We start from the raw sequence: 16035 nt of genomic DNA, 5'->3' as shown, positions 1-16035 counted from the left end.
TCCTTGGTGGGGCGCTCCTTGACTCTCGGTCCTGCTAGGTCATCGAAGGGTTGCTGACCTTCTTCGCGACAGCGTGAAACACCCTATCCGGCAACTTCTGCTCGCGAACCAGCTCCGATCCGTCGTAGGACTGGCAGAGGATTAGCGAGCGTAAAGGGCCCCTACCGACCGAGGCGCCACCCGAACACCCGATCCTACACCGGTGGTTCCGATCTGCCTTCGGCCTCGGAAGGAAGGAAGGTAGTATAATTGGCTCTCCGTGTGTGTCGGTGGTCCTATTTCGCGCACTATTTCACCACCTAGTCTAGTCGATCGCAATCGCTATTTTCTCTTGATCAACTGGATCAACACACACACACATCCACGTATGAAATGAAAAAAAAACCGACGGTGTTCACTGAGGCACACTGAAAACACTGCGAAATACACACGTCGGTTGGCAAAGCGGAAACGATTTTCCTTTCGTTCTTATGCACCGTGCTGCAACTGCACCTGCAACTGTTACTCAGCCACTGGATCGTCTCGCCGCACCCCTTCGATGCCTCCAAGTGGACCGATCTGTAATTGGAGAAAACAGAAGAAAACATTCGTAAGAAAATGAAGCTCTAAAACGGACGGCCGTTCGAAAAATGGTTTGTTAAAATGTTTCCACCCCGAGAGGAGCTAACCAATCATCTTCCTTTTTATATTGTGCGTGATCTCCATGTACGATGTTTGTGTCTTTTTTTTTAATTTTTACCGCTCACAACTCACTCCGACCGGAACTTCCGGAACACGCTGCCGGTGTTTACGGCTTCTTCACGCCAGGATTGTTGCGAGCGAAGGCGCGGTTCGTGCCGCCATTGCTCAGTGGCTCGAGGTTTCTAGGTTACGAGAAGCACCAAAACTTCACTTGTGTCGTGGGTGTGTGCAGAGAGTTGGAAAACGGCAATGAAAGCGGCGTACTTTTTCCTCCCGCCCCGAAGATGGATGAGCGATGGGTAATTTAATTCGTCACTTTTTACGCCGCTTACTTTCGATTGTGAATGCAATAAATGGTTAATAATTCATGAGCCGGGGGCACGAGGTTTATGTGGGACACGCTGCTAAACGTTTCCGGATTGATGGGTTTTTGATGGTTACTTTGTCTGCAAGTGGCATCACGGGTGTATTATTTGGCGTAGAATCGGAAGGATCAGTTTGATTGTTGATTTATGTTTTAATTTTTCCGAAGACAGATAATCAAATGTAGAACATTTATTTAACGCTCTTATGTCAAAAAATATTTTACGCAATTGTTTTAAAGAATTGTATTTAATGTTTGCCCACTTTTTTTAAACAGTTTTCTTGCATTCACCTTCCCGGATGTCGCAAAAATTGAATCGGACAGAGATAAAAGACAGGAGATCAGTAATGAAAGAGTGTGTCAGCAACACCCGCATATTTCGCTCCCAGATTATGACTGTGCGTTGGCGATCCCGTTCTGGCCCACTTGAACAGATAGCGTGCTGGTCTCCTTCAGCAGCTCTCCCGGGAGAGCGCTGTGTGACATTGAGAGATCGCATGTTGTGTTCACTCGCAGCAGTGCTGAAGAACGAGAGCACTTCCTCAGTGCTCATAGCAAACGTTAAAACAGAATGCAGCCCTACTCTTACTCCTATCAAGGATTATCAAATTGGTACTCGGACATCGCGATTCTATTCACTGCAAAGCAAAACGAGTTGCGCCAGATCCTGCAGTAACAGGCAGTGGATTTCTACTCCTTCCTTAAGTACACTCCGACTCAACTAACTTAATGACAATTTTCATATAAAAGAATAAATCCTGTTTTCTCTGTTCATGTAATACGTAAAAGTATAAAATAAATTAAATGAAAAAATAAATTTTCAAAACAACAGTTTTTCCTTAAACGTACTAAAAAATAAAAAATAATGTAAGTTAAATGACATATGTATTTATGTATCAGTTTTTTGTTTTTGTCATTATTCGCATAGCATCGTAGATGGCGATCGAACTGAGAGCAATCTCGATGCAATGCGAATAATGATCAAAACGAAAAACTGATACATAAATACATATGTCATTTAACTTACATTATTTTTTATTTTTTAGTACGTTTAAGGAAAAACTGTTGTTTTGAAAATTTATTTTTTCATTTAATTTATTTAGAACAGAACACAACAAGACTTCCTTCCAAGTAAGAAACGGTTTCCAACCCTCCGAGAATTGGCTTTCTTACCCGTGGAATTGTTTTTCGTCTTCTTTCCAGCTCGACTACGATAAACTATCCACGAGGAGCTGAAGTCAAGTTTCTTTTTTCCGGGGGTTGTTTTTTTTTTTTTGATCGACGCTCCGGAGTGGAGGAGTTCCTCATCAATTTTCCTGACAAGTTTACAAAGCACTTACACTAATGGGTTTGATGCTTCAAAACGACCGGCAAACTGCCCTTCTAATCGGAGTTTCACGGGCGGTTTGTGTGTTCGCACCCACCGACTTTCGAATTGGGTTTTTATTTCTTTCCAAAATCGGCGAAAGAACCAAACCGCGACGCTGCTGCAGCAAGTCATTCTAGAAGAAAGTTGCTGGTGGGAACCCAGTCGCAATCGGAAGATGTTTCCGTCGGTAGTAAATTCAGACCCTTTTGCAGTAATGTGAAATCTATGATGTACTAGACGCGTTGGGGTTCAATTTAATGTATTTTTAAATAATCATTGCACAACCATTTGAAGAAGAATTTTTACTATACATCAACGCTATTCTATCTTTTTGTCAAATTTGTATCTAGTTTCATTATTTCTCATTCGGCTCATTTCTTTGTACACCCTTACGCTCTTCATTGTAGGGTTGCACTTTTCTTATCTCGTACGATAGAAATGAGGTATAAATAAAGACGAATTGCTCGACCACCAAACCGACACCACTGCAGACCGCCGGATGGATGGATTGCGAAAAGAGCCCGCCAAAGGGTGACGAGAAAATGAAACTAGATGACATGATGGAAGGTTTTTCCGCTCTCCCACTAAATGGGACGGGACAGCGGACAAGATAACTGGCCAGTCATTTTTGTGTGCCGAAGCAGAAAGAAACACATCCTTCGCGCGGTGGGGGAGGGAAAAGAAATTCGTTAACATTTAGCGCATTTCTCGGCAAAAAATAAAAGGGAACCGGGAAAACAAGGCGAGCTGGTGGGAGCGTTCAGAATGATGGCCATCATCTCGGGTTGGAAAGCTATTTGATGGTTGATTTTGATAGTGACGACACGATGATACTGAAGTGATAAAGTGGCGCTGATGCAACGTGATGCCGATGGTTTACTGTGGCCACACTGCAGCCCAACGCGCTGTTTGGCTTTCGGTGCTGGTATAGTGTTCCGCTGGAACAGTGATGCTTTTTCGCCTCCCCACTTTATTTCCATTTTTATTTTCATTTTTCTGTTTTTGTTTGGCACACGAAGATTGATTACAGTTTGTCCGATTTTTCAGCATCCCATTTTCTTCATTCTATCACACTTTTCTGGGTTGCTTTCGGATTTCTTGCGAGCTGCAGTGTTCATCTGCAGTGTTCATCGCGGACTGACCGCGCGAGACGCATTAGAAGAGCGATCGGAAATGAAATAGATTGGAAAATGGGGCACGGACCCACGAACGGAAATGAATTGAAAGTAAAAACACTCCAGCAGGAAGCCCTAAACGTTTATTATTCATATCGAGATAAGAAACACAGAAGAAACACAATCCGACGGTTCTCGTTTTTTTAATGGTTTTCAAAATCGAATTATGAAATTTAATTTACATATCTGTATTGATATCGTTTTTCATATTTTTTTCTCAATGCGAGAACATTTGTTCAATTCGAGTTTGAATTATGAAACGAATCCCATTTTTCGGTTTTGTAGATAAAAGCTAATCATTTATTTCGATTGGCAAATTTTGGTTTATAAATGTATTGAAAACTTTTACATACCGAACATTTTTTTGGCACTTATGCTGGAATTACCATTTTGCATTAATACTTGCATCAGTTTATTGTTTGTTGTTGGTCAACCTATGATCCTCAGTTAAAGGACACGATTTTTATCTTAAATCAACAAAATTATCCACTTCTGTTAATGTGGTAACATCGAGTGTTAATGGTATTACGGTTCAAATTAATCTATCATTAGCTACCCGAACCTTTTCGAAACCCGGTCCTCCCCTGAAACTGGTGGCGCAATGTAACTACTCAATTAAATCTGATTAACCAGATAACGGAAATGCAGATGTCGGTTGGTGGACTGAGGGGAAAGAGAGGGGGACACGGAATATCTGGAAATATTCCAACGCGCCAGCAATTACGCAAATTTAAACATGTGTATTTGCACACACAACCCCAGTTGGTTGGGGTTGGCCCAGATTCGACGCCGGCCTTCACTGACTGATGTTGGCCAATGTTGGCGCTTGAGGGTAGGGTAAAGCGAGTGTGCACGATGCGTGGGTGGTTTGTGGGTGGGTTGGGTGATGATTTTTGCTCACGCACGGAACACTTTCAATGCTCCCCGTAACTGCTGTAAACTGTTTTATTTTCACGTTCAAGTTCACACCATCGTTTCTTTCTCGCTGGCAGCTGGTTCCATTCATCATCAAAGGCAATTGTTGCTACCGAAGCATGCAACCATGGTCCCCCTTTCCCCACTCGACCACGTTCGACCTATTGGCGCACCCCAGACACGAAGGGGAAGCCGGTCTGTTTGGCTCGGGAAGTCGAGCATGCATGTAAACAAACGGCTTAAACCAGAAACGGGGGGTTTATTTGTGTGGCCAAACCCACCCGACCGGGTTTGTGGGCGGCTTGCAAGTGGTTATGACCCGGACTAGTACCAGTATTGGCAGTAGTAGAAGTGGTTGGTTCGGTTTGGTCTGGTGGTAAATCCTGCTCCGAAACTCATCGATACGGCACGGTGGGGCATGGTGGCCACTTGCGCCGTCCAGAACGGGAGGCCTTTTTCCCGTCAATTTCTTTCCGTCCCGCAAGGGCTTGGAAAAGGTCCCGCACTTCCCACTAAACCGGTACCCTGTCTCCGGTTCCGGGGCTTTACGCGACCGCATAAATATTCAATTCAATTTTCATGATTAAGGTCATAAAGAGCGAGACGCGCCCGTGCGTGGGTGAATGGGATGGTCCGGGGCAGTGTTTGCGGATGATTTATGCGATGTAAAACGCCATCCTGTGTGCACGGGTGTACGGAACCGACTCTGGTGGGCTGGCTGCGTTTATGCAATTACGGAAAATCTGACGCGGGAACATCGTCTTCCGGCGCTTCCGATAAATTATCCGCCCGATGGAAGTGCGTTTGAAGAGGCAAATCAGTAAAAATCATAAGGAAATAAATTAGAACATAGGGCATAGAAATCATCAAATTTTCGTAGCTTAAAGTGAAACAAACACTGAAAAAAGTATAAGATTTGCACACAGATAACATCAAATCGACATCTACTTTAACAAGATGAACATTGTTGTTTGCAAAATCGATCGAAGTAAGAGATTTGGTATGGAAAACGGCTTACAATTATTAATTTTTACAACTAGAGTTGTATGCAGTTTCCCTCCATCATATTGCCTCGTGTAATGTAGTTATTAACACGTTGACTAACAAGCATTTTTAGCATACGTTTTTGTTACACTCATTTTTGATAAAAATGGATTTTAAACTAGCGCGAGCAAACACCACACGGCAGGTGTGGGATTGAATCTAGAATCTGGCTCCAACCCTCTGGTATTACGAACGGCTGACCAACCAGATCTATAAAATACCGTCTTTCGGTCACCGAAACTCTCTACGGAGAGAGGCCTTGTCCCGCTAGGGGATGTTGTGCCACATAAAAATACACACCAAATTCTCATGCCTTTCCCTTGGAGTGACAGTATTCTTTCATGAGCTTCACCCACTTAGTAAGAGATAACAGATGTCGATTTGGTTTTTATCATTTTTAATTGCATTTTGGTGATTAAACTACCTCACGCAGCATCATTTTTGTAAACGCCATTGAGCGCCGATCATTTTTCAAATGGTGCCAATGGAGTGATTTCCATGAATGTGTTATGTTTCTATATGGGCCATTGAGATTAGAACGGCTGCAGTCCTTGTACCACCAGGCACCATGAGTTGCATTGGCACATTGGTAAGAAGAAGTATTGTCATTGTCCCTATCCTTAGTGGTGAATTTCATGCCATTGTGAATCGCCAATGAATCTCCAGCCGTTCCACTATAATTTCCAAACTTCAGTTTAAATCCTTCCGCTTCACTTTCAATCGAGAAATCGTTGTATCTTGCGTAACCATAATTTCCCTCGTAGTCCTTGACTTCCACCAACAGTTCATGTCTTCTAGTTGACGTCAACTTGTGTAGATATTTCAATCCCAACCAGAATTCACCGGTGGGATCTCCAAAACCGTCACGATATTCACTCCAATTACGGAAGAAGTCAACTGCTCCATTGAACCGATGCTGGAATGTAATCCACCCTCCGCCGATAGCTACCTGTTCACAGTAAACCTTCACAAACTGACCGGGCGCTAGCTGAATGTCGTATGTTCCTGACACTTTAGGTGCTGACCGGCATGAACTATAAGCAGTAACTTGCACCATTTTCGATTGATTTCTGATAAACTCACTCTGAAGATCGGTTATCTTGTTGGGTTCATTTTGCAAGTGTTGAATGGCGGCTTGCAGTGTATGCTGATAAGAACTATTCATCTTCGCTACCAATTTGTTCTCCAGTTCTTCGAGTCGAGTTCTCGAATCGGCATCTGTGCTCTTCACAATCCGGGCCACCTCCTGCAAAGAAACTTCCTTTGCCTTTGTTGATTTGTCCAATTCCTTCACAGTGCGATCTGTTTCCTGCAAACATCGATGCCACGCTTTGAGATGTTGCCCGAAATACATTATTTTCACATATGTCTTCCAGCCACATACCTTCGTTCCTAATTGAACCTCTTTCAATGTGCTGTCCATTGCCTTAAAGATGGTTTCAAATTCCAACAGTTTTTTATGAAGGTTGTCGTCTCTCTCTTTAAACGTGCGTTCAATTTCCTGCAAAGATAAATAATAAGCTTCATGCACAGATTCAACAACATTTCTCTTTTGATTCACCTTCAATGCACGTTCCAAATTATCAAGTCTATCCCGTTGTTGACCCTCGTTGTTCTGACAGCTTTGATCTTTAATTCTCAAATTTTGTTCGATATCCTGCAGCTTGTCCTGCAGGACCTCAAGTTTGATTAGGATAAATTCCATACCGAAGCTATTTGAAGCAGAGGTAAAGTGAACTGAACACAGTACACCAACCAATAGCAAAATCACACGCGCACGAAATTTCATCACTAGAAGATCGCGAAACAGGAACAACTCTACAGATGGACTGACTTTATTTTCTGACGATCATGTGTGGAGTTGGCCGATGTTTTCATAAGGCATTGGAACGTTCGGGAGCGCGCAAAATAACATGATAAGATGATCGTGGTTGTTGTGAGCAATCGAGCTAACCCTTGAAGGGTAGGTGTTGTTTTAACACAACCTTACATACCAATGCTTTTAATGCGAACAGTTCCAACGGTTGTAGACATATGGATTGAATACATTTGTTGGTTTATAAGCAAATAAAAACAGAAATTGATTACAACTATAACTAAACAAAATCTCACATCATACATTATCATCATTAAAACAAAAGCAAATTCCGATTGCAGGGGTTTCAACATTCTGAAGAATTTATAACACATAACATAATGTGTACTAAATACAATAACAATACATGAAGGAATCTATCACACAAAAAAGTTTTGTTGTCAAAACTATTAGACACCACTTCAGTTCATATAGGCAGACTGTAAAAACATCGTTAGAGCGGTTTATGGGTTAACATAAGTCACCATTTGGGGTTTTCCTCCATTTGATTGTGGTTGAACATTTTGCTACGATGTTCGAATAAACACACCAGTATTGGTTATCAGTCAACTATAGCTCCCAATCCTTGAGAACTCCTTATCTAGCTTCATTCCGCCCGGCTTGCCGATCTACATATGACTATGAACAACAAAAGAATAAGATTTGTTGTGCAGTTTCTTACGATTACGAGTCATTTGTATTTGTAATTGTGTAATATTATGTTGCAGTTATGCTCTAAAAATTATAACTGATACGACACTACGCCAACCGAACCGATTACTAGGAATGTAATCATAAGTGTTGGGTAGGGTTTTCTTGTTTTGTATCTCTGGGGGTGCCCACGACGCAGCAGTAGCGCGAGGAAATACCACTAACTTCCAAACGAATTATTTTCTTTATCTACTACATATTTTAGCTTTTTTTTATGTATGGAGTTTTGAGTACACTAAAAACTCGACCAACACTGAATCGTCGGTTCTGAAACTTTCCACACATATAGTTTCAGCACTGCAGATGTTGTTGAAGATTCGTTTGATCACTTTTTTGTGAAAAAATCATCTAAATTTTACAATTGAAACTCAGTTTCACTAACACAAACAAAACAAACATGTACGCATTCTACACTGCTTCACATAAAAACAAAACATTGCAAAAATGCACAAAATATGTATTTTTGTTGCACAAAACAAACATTATCCACAGTTTTCAGTAGTTTTTTTTAAAGAACTATAATTAATCGTAGGAATTTACGGGCTTTCATTATTATTATTCTAATTTATGGCTCATACACGGTACTAATGAAAATAAACATCAGCCCACGTATGCATGGCTGATAACTACTGTAATGAAAGTGACAGTACCAGATGTCAAGGTACATTCATCAAAAAAGGTTTTTACAACACGTGGAAATTGATGAAATATCAATTTTAAATATAACGTTATAGAAACTATCATATTATAATAAAACTTTCGAGTGCAGGGTAAAAACTATAATTCTTTTCTCAAATTCTTCTTCGCCGAGCAACGCCGGGGCGACAAGCTAGTAATTACTATAACTTGCTTGTAGGTTTTTTTTAGTTATTAAAAATGATAGCCATGGCAGTCGGCGTGTCATAAATTATACTTTTAAATGGAACGATCATACTAATAGTGTTCGGTTGTTTTCCTGTTGATTGAAAACAAGATACGCTGCGAATTAAAATTTATACATTGCCAGTGATCCTTACGGATTCATACGTCAAAAACACCACTTAATCTCCGTTCCGCCACGTCACGCTAGTCAGATGCTACGACGAAGGAAGGTTTGGAAGGAAAACAAAAACTTCTTCCCACCATAAGAGCTTTATTTTTGTTCCATTTTAGAACCGAATCTAATGAAACGATTTGAAAAGATTTTAAAACGATAGTCGCGTGTATTTGTCTGTATTGATTTTGTTCTGAGTTTAGGTCTTTTTTTTTTCTTTTCAAATCTATCGCCCCCAACGCAAACCCACTCGGTAAGAACGTTGATAGATTCCTCCCGGATCGGGTAAACGAATCGAACGTTTTTCGTTTGAGTTCGTTTGAAATTGAATCATGCCGTACGTGCGCCGACTTTCGAGGCCCGTAAATTGTGGCCGCCCCGCTTGGGAGCAGAGAAAAGGGCTCTTTCTATTTCCCGTCGTTTGGGTGAAGATTGCTGATGGAAATCAAATTATACGTTCTTCGATCTAATGCTTGTACGATTTTGTTTTTATTTTATTTTTTTCATTCGGCGCTTCCTCTCGACTGTAAGTAAAGTATGTTCGGTTCAATAGGACGGCAAGTGTCCGCCTGGTGGTGGTAAAGCTGCTTATTTGGCCTTGGCAGTGCATTTATCGGTGTCGTTGGGTGCACTTAACAAACCGGTTTTGATTTTATTTTCTTGGCACACGGAATGGGAGAGCAGGTTTGTTGCTGCCGTGGGAGCTTTGATCTGTTACGGTTCAATCTGTTCCCGGGGCTATATTTAAACTAGAGCGGTGTTATGCCCCACACGCACAAATCGATGTTGGATTGCTTGTTTATTTTTTCTCTGTTGAAGAGCAACTCCATTTAAAGTATGAGGAGATTTTTTCTTTCTAGCTATCGTTTTCTAGTGAATCGAAGTTTTTTTTTCCATTTTTTAAATCTATTTACGCATATTTTGTGACTTTATGGATCATTAAAAAGTTCTACTAACCAACTTACTCTTGTGATTTCACATTATCTTTCGTAGTGAGTTACATTGTAACGTTCGTGAGGAAGGTTTTTGCGGTTTTCGGGAAACCGTTCCCAACCCCTCGATCACCATTCCGACAATGTAATGCATGATTGTAATAACATTTTCATTACCCAGCTTGATGTGTTTGACAAGTCAATTCCTAGCGATCACTCAGACACTTTTCGTGGGACAGGGGCGGATCTTTTTGGGGGTGGCACAGCAGAAGCTTCTCCTATGTTACGACGTCCTTCCAACATCCTCGAGCTCTATTGCTGCGCACTTCACAAGGAGTTACTATCCGGTTGCTCCTCGGAGCCATAAATCATTTTGACACTTACTTCAGGCAACGGCAGAACCGAAAACCGAAAAGAGTTTCCATCTCAAGGCGCACACGACGATGCACTGCAGAATGTTGTCCAACCACCGGCTCAAGAACGGGCGGTTGTTTCCCTTTAGGGGTGACAGTGGAAATCGGAAATCATGCCATGGAAAAGTGACAATCGAAGGCGGACGAATGCCTGGTGTCTATATACGCTGTGGAAGTAAGTGCCGGTTTCGTCGAAGGAGGATGGGGGAAAAAATGGAAAACCGAGTGCCTTGGGTGACTTTGCTATTTTGTGCATCTTTTCCTTGCAGTGATCGATCTTTGCTCGTTTGCATTCGCTTGGGCTCGGGTCCAGGTTCAGAAGAGTTTGTCTTCGTCATTGCGAAACCATTGCAAAACATCAGGAAACCAATTACTGCAATCGTACCCCCGGGTCGGGGATGGTTTGCTGCCTGTGCGAGGGCGATGTTCGATGTGACGTGCTACACTTCAACGTCTTGAGAACGAGTTTCAGGTCCCTTCGCGCCGGGATTACCTTGCCCTTGGCCGGCCAGGAAGGTTCTGGGCAGGATATTAAACGCTAACCGAATAAATCATCCCGGTAACATCTTTTTCCCCTTTTTTTTCGACTCCGTTCGATTTGCTTCGCCTTCGTCTCCGTCTTGCAACGCCAGTCAGTCGATCTGTCTTCGCTGCCGTCGAGCCGATAGTATGCTAAGTGTGTTCAGTAACATCCATCCCGGCGTAAGAACCTCTCCCGGTGTGGTAGCCTCGAATGCGGTTGAAGTGTTATAAATCCGCGCGAGAGACTCGCCATCGTCTTCTCGGCGTACGGAGCCAGTCGATCCTCCGACCGCGGGATGTTTTTTCCCGTAAATTGTCCTTTACCCTATTTGTACGCTTTTTTTATTTGTATGTACACCCGCCCCGTGGATTCCGCGCGAAGGATCGGTTCGGTTCGGCCGGTGAAGCGATTTAAACAAGCTGTAATTGGAATTTGATTACCCGCGCGCTTGCAATCGGAATCGTGCATGAATGCATTTTGATTGCAGACGAGCCGGGAACGTTCGCTACAATATCGTAAACTCTTCTCGACGGAAGGAATAAATCAGCCGAGAGGAAGCGGGAAAGATTGGCGTTCTGAAGGCACGGGAAGTAAATGATGGGAAAAGCTGATAGAGCCGCGAGAGTGGTTCCTCCGGATTGACATTTTTCCTTCCCTAGTGGGTGCATTAATCGAAGCGACAGTGATCGATGTGAAGCTGTGGCCTAAATAATTACTTAGTTATCAGAGGCAGAAAGATTGTTCGTTGGGAAATATAAATGGTCTTGTGTGTTTTATATATCCGTGCATTTTATTTCAAAAAACGTTTGCTTCATAGGTGAATGGCTCTTTTACTTATTTTTAGGTCCAGTTGTATGTCAAATAACTAGTTTAAAATGATCAGTTATCGATCAATTCTTATAGAAAGTAAGATTATCTTGATTGGTTTTCACTTTAATTTAAGATCTGTAACTGAACGACGATTTTTAAAGATTAATTGGTAACCAAAATGTTCTTCAAAACGAAATCTCTATGGAAATAAATTTAAACATCATTCAGGATCAAAAAGTTTCTGGAGCTGTAGAAAATCAATGGGCTGGTATTTTGTGAACAAACCTAAACTTGTTTCTCCCACATTCTAATGAATATTATCCTTTTAAGGCTTCAATAATACGTTACTATTTCTGGAAAAGTTTTTTTTTTAACAAGTTTAGCTTAGTTTAAAACGCCTAATATATAAATATATTTTTTCATTGATAAAATAGTCACTGAAATGAAACGAATCTATAAAAATATCTCATATTTCTGGGGAGGAACAACAAACGTATGTATCAAATTATCGCATTCTATAAACAAAAATGCAGTTTTTGTTCGATTGAACGATTAAACATCAATTCAGAACCAGTACTTTAGATTTGAAAGCAGTACAGCAGATTTATTATTTAAAGTACTTAAACCTGTTAGAATTCTTATTTTTCTTTTCAACGAGTTGTTTCTGTGAGTTCATTCTCTTACTTTTCCGAAATTCTAAAATTACTTTTCTATTTTCTCTGCTTTCATTTGCATTATTGAAAGTCTGTTTATTCTTTCCAACAGTGCTGTTCACCGTACATAAATCGTACCGTAATGGACCCATGCATGCTGCAGTAGCAACGATTATGCAACGAGAAGATGCAAATGCACCCACCCACGGGTCCAATCGGAGACCTGTTGGTAGAATTAAACCATCGAGAGAGGAAAAGGAGAGCTTCTCGCGCGCGCTCGCCGGGGTTCATAAACCATACCTCAAAAAAGCAGGTCCCGTGCCCTCGATGCGGGCAGCAATTTTACACCTGAGTAGCTCCCGTTGTTGTCCAAGATTTAGGAGCAACACGGGGCAAAGTTCCGTCCGGTTGTTTACTGCACCGGGGCAGGTGTGTGCGCTGGAGTTCCCGAAAACGGTTGACGCCCTAACCTTCCTCCCCCCTGGCCCAGTCGACCGTGGTGGCTGAGCCCGGAGGCTGAGAAACCGATGCATACGAGAACCCTGACCCGGCTTAATGTTTCATTCTGTGCACAATGCACCGAGCTGCAGCAAATTGCAGCCGAGCCGGAGGCGGTGTGTGGGGTTTGGAGCGCAAGCCTCCAGCAAACGAGGCCAGTCGAACCAGTTTCTGGTGCATTCCTTTACTGGCTCCTTCTTTTATCTCGCCTCACGGTGCATTGTCTTTCCCCCTCGTTCGGTGGAATGTGCATATGCATTAGCAGCAGGAAAAGCGAACGCGAAAACGAAGCAGAAACCTGCTTGCACGTTGTGGACCGTGGACTGTGGACTCGATGACTTATTTCGCTGCACCAGGTAAAGGTCTTTAACCATCGGGGCACCTTTCCGGGGAGGTTCCGCGTGAGGCGCCAAACCGGGGCGTTGTTTTGTTGGGGCCATTTCGTGTAAAGGCTATGACTCTTACTTTTGCGCGATTTTAGCCACTCTTGAAAGAGATACTTTCGTCCCTTCTTCGTGCCAGTGTGAAAAGAAATATGGTTATCGGCACCAGCGACGACCTGCTCAATCCTGGTAGCACTTCGCGGACGTTCGATGCATTCCAATGTGTGTTGGTAGCGTTTTTCCCCCATCTGTATGAGCATTAGCCCGGCTGGTTATGAATGACCGACCGGTACCTTCTCGCTCCGGTTCGGTTCAGTTCGATAGTGCACATTCCGTTTGATGTTCTTTTTCCATTTTCCCGCCCTCTCAAACGGAACCGGTTTGGGTAAGTTGAGGCCGAATGGGGGAAGTGTATTTGCAATTCGGTTGATTGCAATTTCTTCCGCGCACGAGAACACGGTAAACACACCACACCAAGGCGGCTGAAAACATTCTTCTGCTGAAGGCTTGGACTCCACGCCGTCCAATAATGTGGGTAATTAGATTTCAGCCAAGCATTTCCCTCCGCCGTTCGGTAATCGAAATCGTATCGCCAGGGCGAAAGGTTTCGCATGTGTGTGTCCTTTTCGGGGCGATTGAATCAATGAAAAGCGAACGAAAGAAAAGCGTTGCATTTCCCGCCTTTGCCGCGAAGTGCGGAAAGCTTAACGCGTAGCAAGGATACATTTTTTCGTAAAGAGGAGAACTTGTGGAAAGCTGGCCAACAGGAGGTGCTCTGGTTGAAACGGTTTCGGTTTTTCCCACCCCAAGAGTAGTTCATGTGGACGGAAAGTTTCCTGTTTTCGATTTCGATTCCCTCCGGGCGGGGTGGGAATACCCATTTATTCTTTCCCATTTGGCTGAAGATTTGTAGAAATGGTGTGCCCCGGACGGGTGATATAAAGTAGTTTATTAAATGCCGCGCGTAAGCCCCGGATCGGGCGAGTTTTTCGGGACATCTCAACCATTCACCCCTCACCCCTCGCTTCCTAGACAGGGAGGAGCGGGGAGGAACAACGGCAAGTATAATTCCCGACTGTCGTTATTTAGTAATGGCCATAAATATATCGCTCTCCGATGGCAAAACGAGTTGCTCGAACTCCGGACCTCCGGACTTGGAAGCTCGGTTCCGGTCGATGTATATCCACACCAAAACCCGTCGAGGGAGGAAAAGTTTCTAACCCCCACTTTCGATCGGGTGGACACATGGGTGTACACTTTTCACGGTGAGAGTCCGGCGAGATAGAGTCATAAAATAATGTGCTCACCCCGGGTGCACTACTCGGCCCAAAAGGTGGACGGTTTTCGTTTAGCACCACCATGGGGGGATTTTTTTTTCGTGTGGAATTGATGGACTAGAACCTACTTCCTTCCCAGGGGGAAGCTGTATCGATGTTGCTGCAGTGGTTAAAAATAAACTCCACCCGCCCGCCTGGAGACTCTCGGCATCCGGAATGTAAATTATTGCAAGCTCTAATAATTGCTAACTTAATGGGTCCAGTTGTTCGGGATCAATGAGTATAATTTATTACCGAGAAAGCATTGGGAAGAGTGTCTTTTACTAGGAATTTCTGAAAGCATTCCACCGAATGAATTCTATCCTGCCAAAAGCTTGCGATGGCAAGAATATCGACGTTCAAAACGAAACCTTACAGAAATGATTGTTAATGTAATATTTACTGCATGTTGAATGGGCTTTAAAGCATCTCATATGCGCCCGATACGGAAGCGGATCGTAAAAAGGCATTATTTGAATAATTAATCATCGCCCCGCTTGAAACTACAAACTCCCCACGCAAACCCCCCTCCCCCCACACCAGATTTGCCCACCGAAAAACCCTTGTTCCGTTGTCGCATAATTCCCCAAACGACGAAAGATGAACATTTCGTGCCGCCACTGACCGCCACACACACGCCTTCCCTCTTTTTATAAACCCATTGAATTATGATAAATCTTTTGTGTGCCATCCGCGGGAACGATCCACCGTGGCCGGGAGATGATGGTTTGGCATTTTTATGACTCTCCGAAGCACAATTACTCGCGTCAGCGTGTAACGGAAGCACGGGAAGAACGAACAGAAAAAAACTCCCATTTCATGTACAAAAGCAAGAACCTCAAAATGGAGCTGCGAACAATGTGTCCCCATCGCGAGGACGACTCCTTTTGTTTCTAACCAAGACACGACACTCGGCAACCGCCGAACACGGGGTGGGTGCAATAAAAACCGCAACCGACGTGCAAGGGCATCGATGCTGCCGAAACTATTATCCGGTTTAGCATAATTTTCAACAATGTATTGAAATTCCATTCCAACGTCGTGTTCCGGTGGGAAGTGCCGCTTGGGAGCGGGGAATTGGAGTTTAATTTTTTCCCATTTTCACCTGCTTCAATTTTCTTGTAACGTTCCTCTCCCGCAAACGTGTGACTATATTTTGAATTTCTTATTTTTCCACCCTTCTATTTTCAGGTAAGTGCAGCTGTGTTCGGGGTCCTGGTGCCCGGAGACGGGCTTCCTCTCGATGCCTGAAGGCGACCGGGTTCCAATTTTTCAATGCATTCCTTATGAGGTTTGTGCCGGAAGCGCCAGCATAAAGTAGTGCGCGCCGTACACACACACACACATGCCTGGTGGCGTC

The 16035-nt window shown here is 43.3% G+C and overlaps 1 protein-coding gene across 1 annotated transcript; it reads right to left on the bottom strand.

Moving 5' to 3' along the window:
• Nucleotides 1-501: 501 nt before the first annotated feature.
• On the bottom strand, nucleotides 502-6971 carry LOC131293268 (fibrinogen-like protein A). Its single transcript, XM_058321349.1, has 3 exons — nucleotides 6933-6971; nucleotides 5973-6857; nucleotides 502-558 (listed from the first exon to the last, which is right to left on the bottom strand). Exons 1-3 carry the CDS (start codon nucleotides 6969-6971, stop codon nucleotides 502-504), a joined length of 981 nt encoding a protein of 326 aa, XP_058177332.1.
• Nucleotides 6972-16035: the final 9064 nt, after the last annotated feature.

The sequence above is a fragment of the Anopheles ziemanni genome, chromosome 2 (assembly GCF_943734765.1).
Source record: "Anopheles ziemanni chromosome 2, idAnoZiCoDA_A2_x.2, whole genome shotgun sequence".
Classification (NCBI taxonomy): domain Eukaryota; kingdom Metazoa; phylum Arthropoda; class Insecta; order Diptera; family Culicidae; genus Anopheles; species Anopheles ziemanni.
The sequence above is the reverse complement of the archived record's forward strand: the minus strand, read 5'-3'. Positions and strand labels throughout refer to the sequence as shown.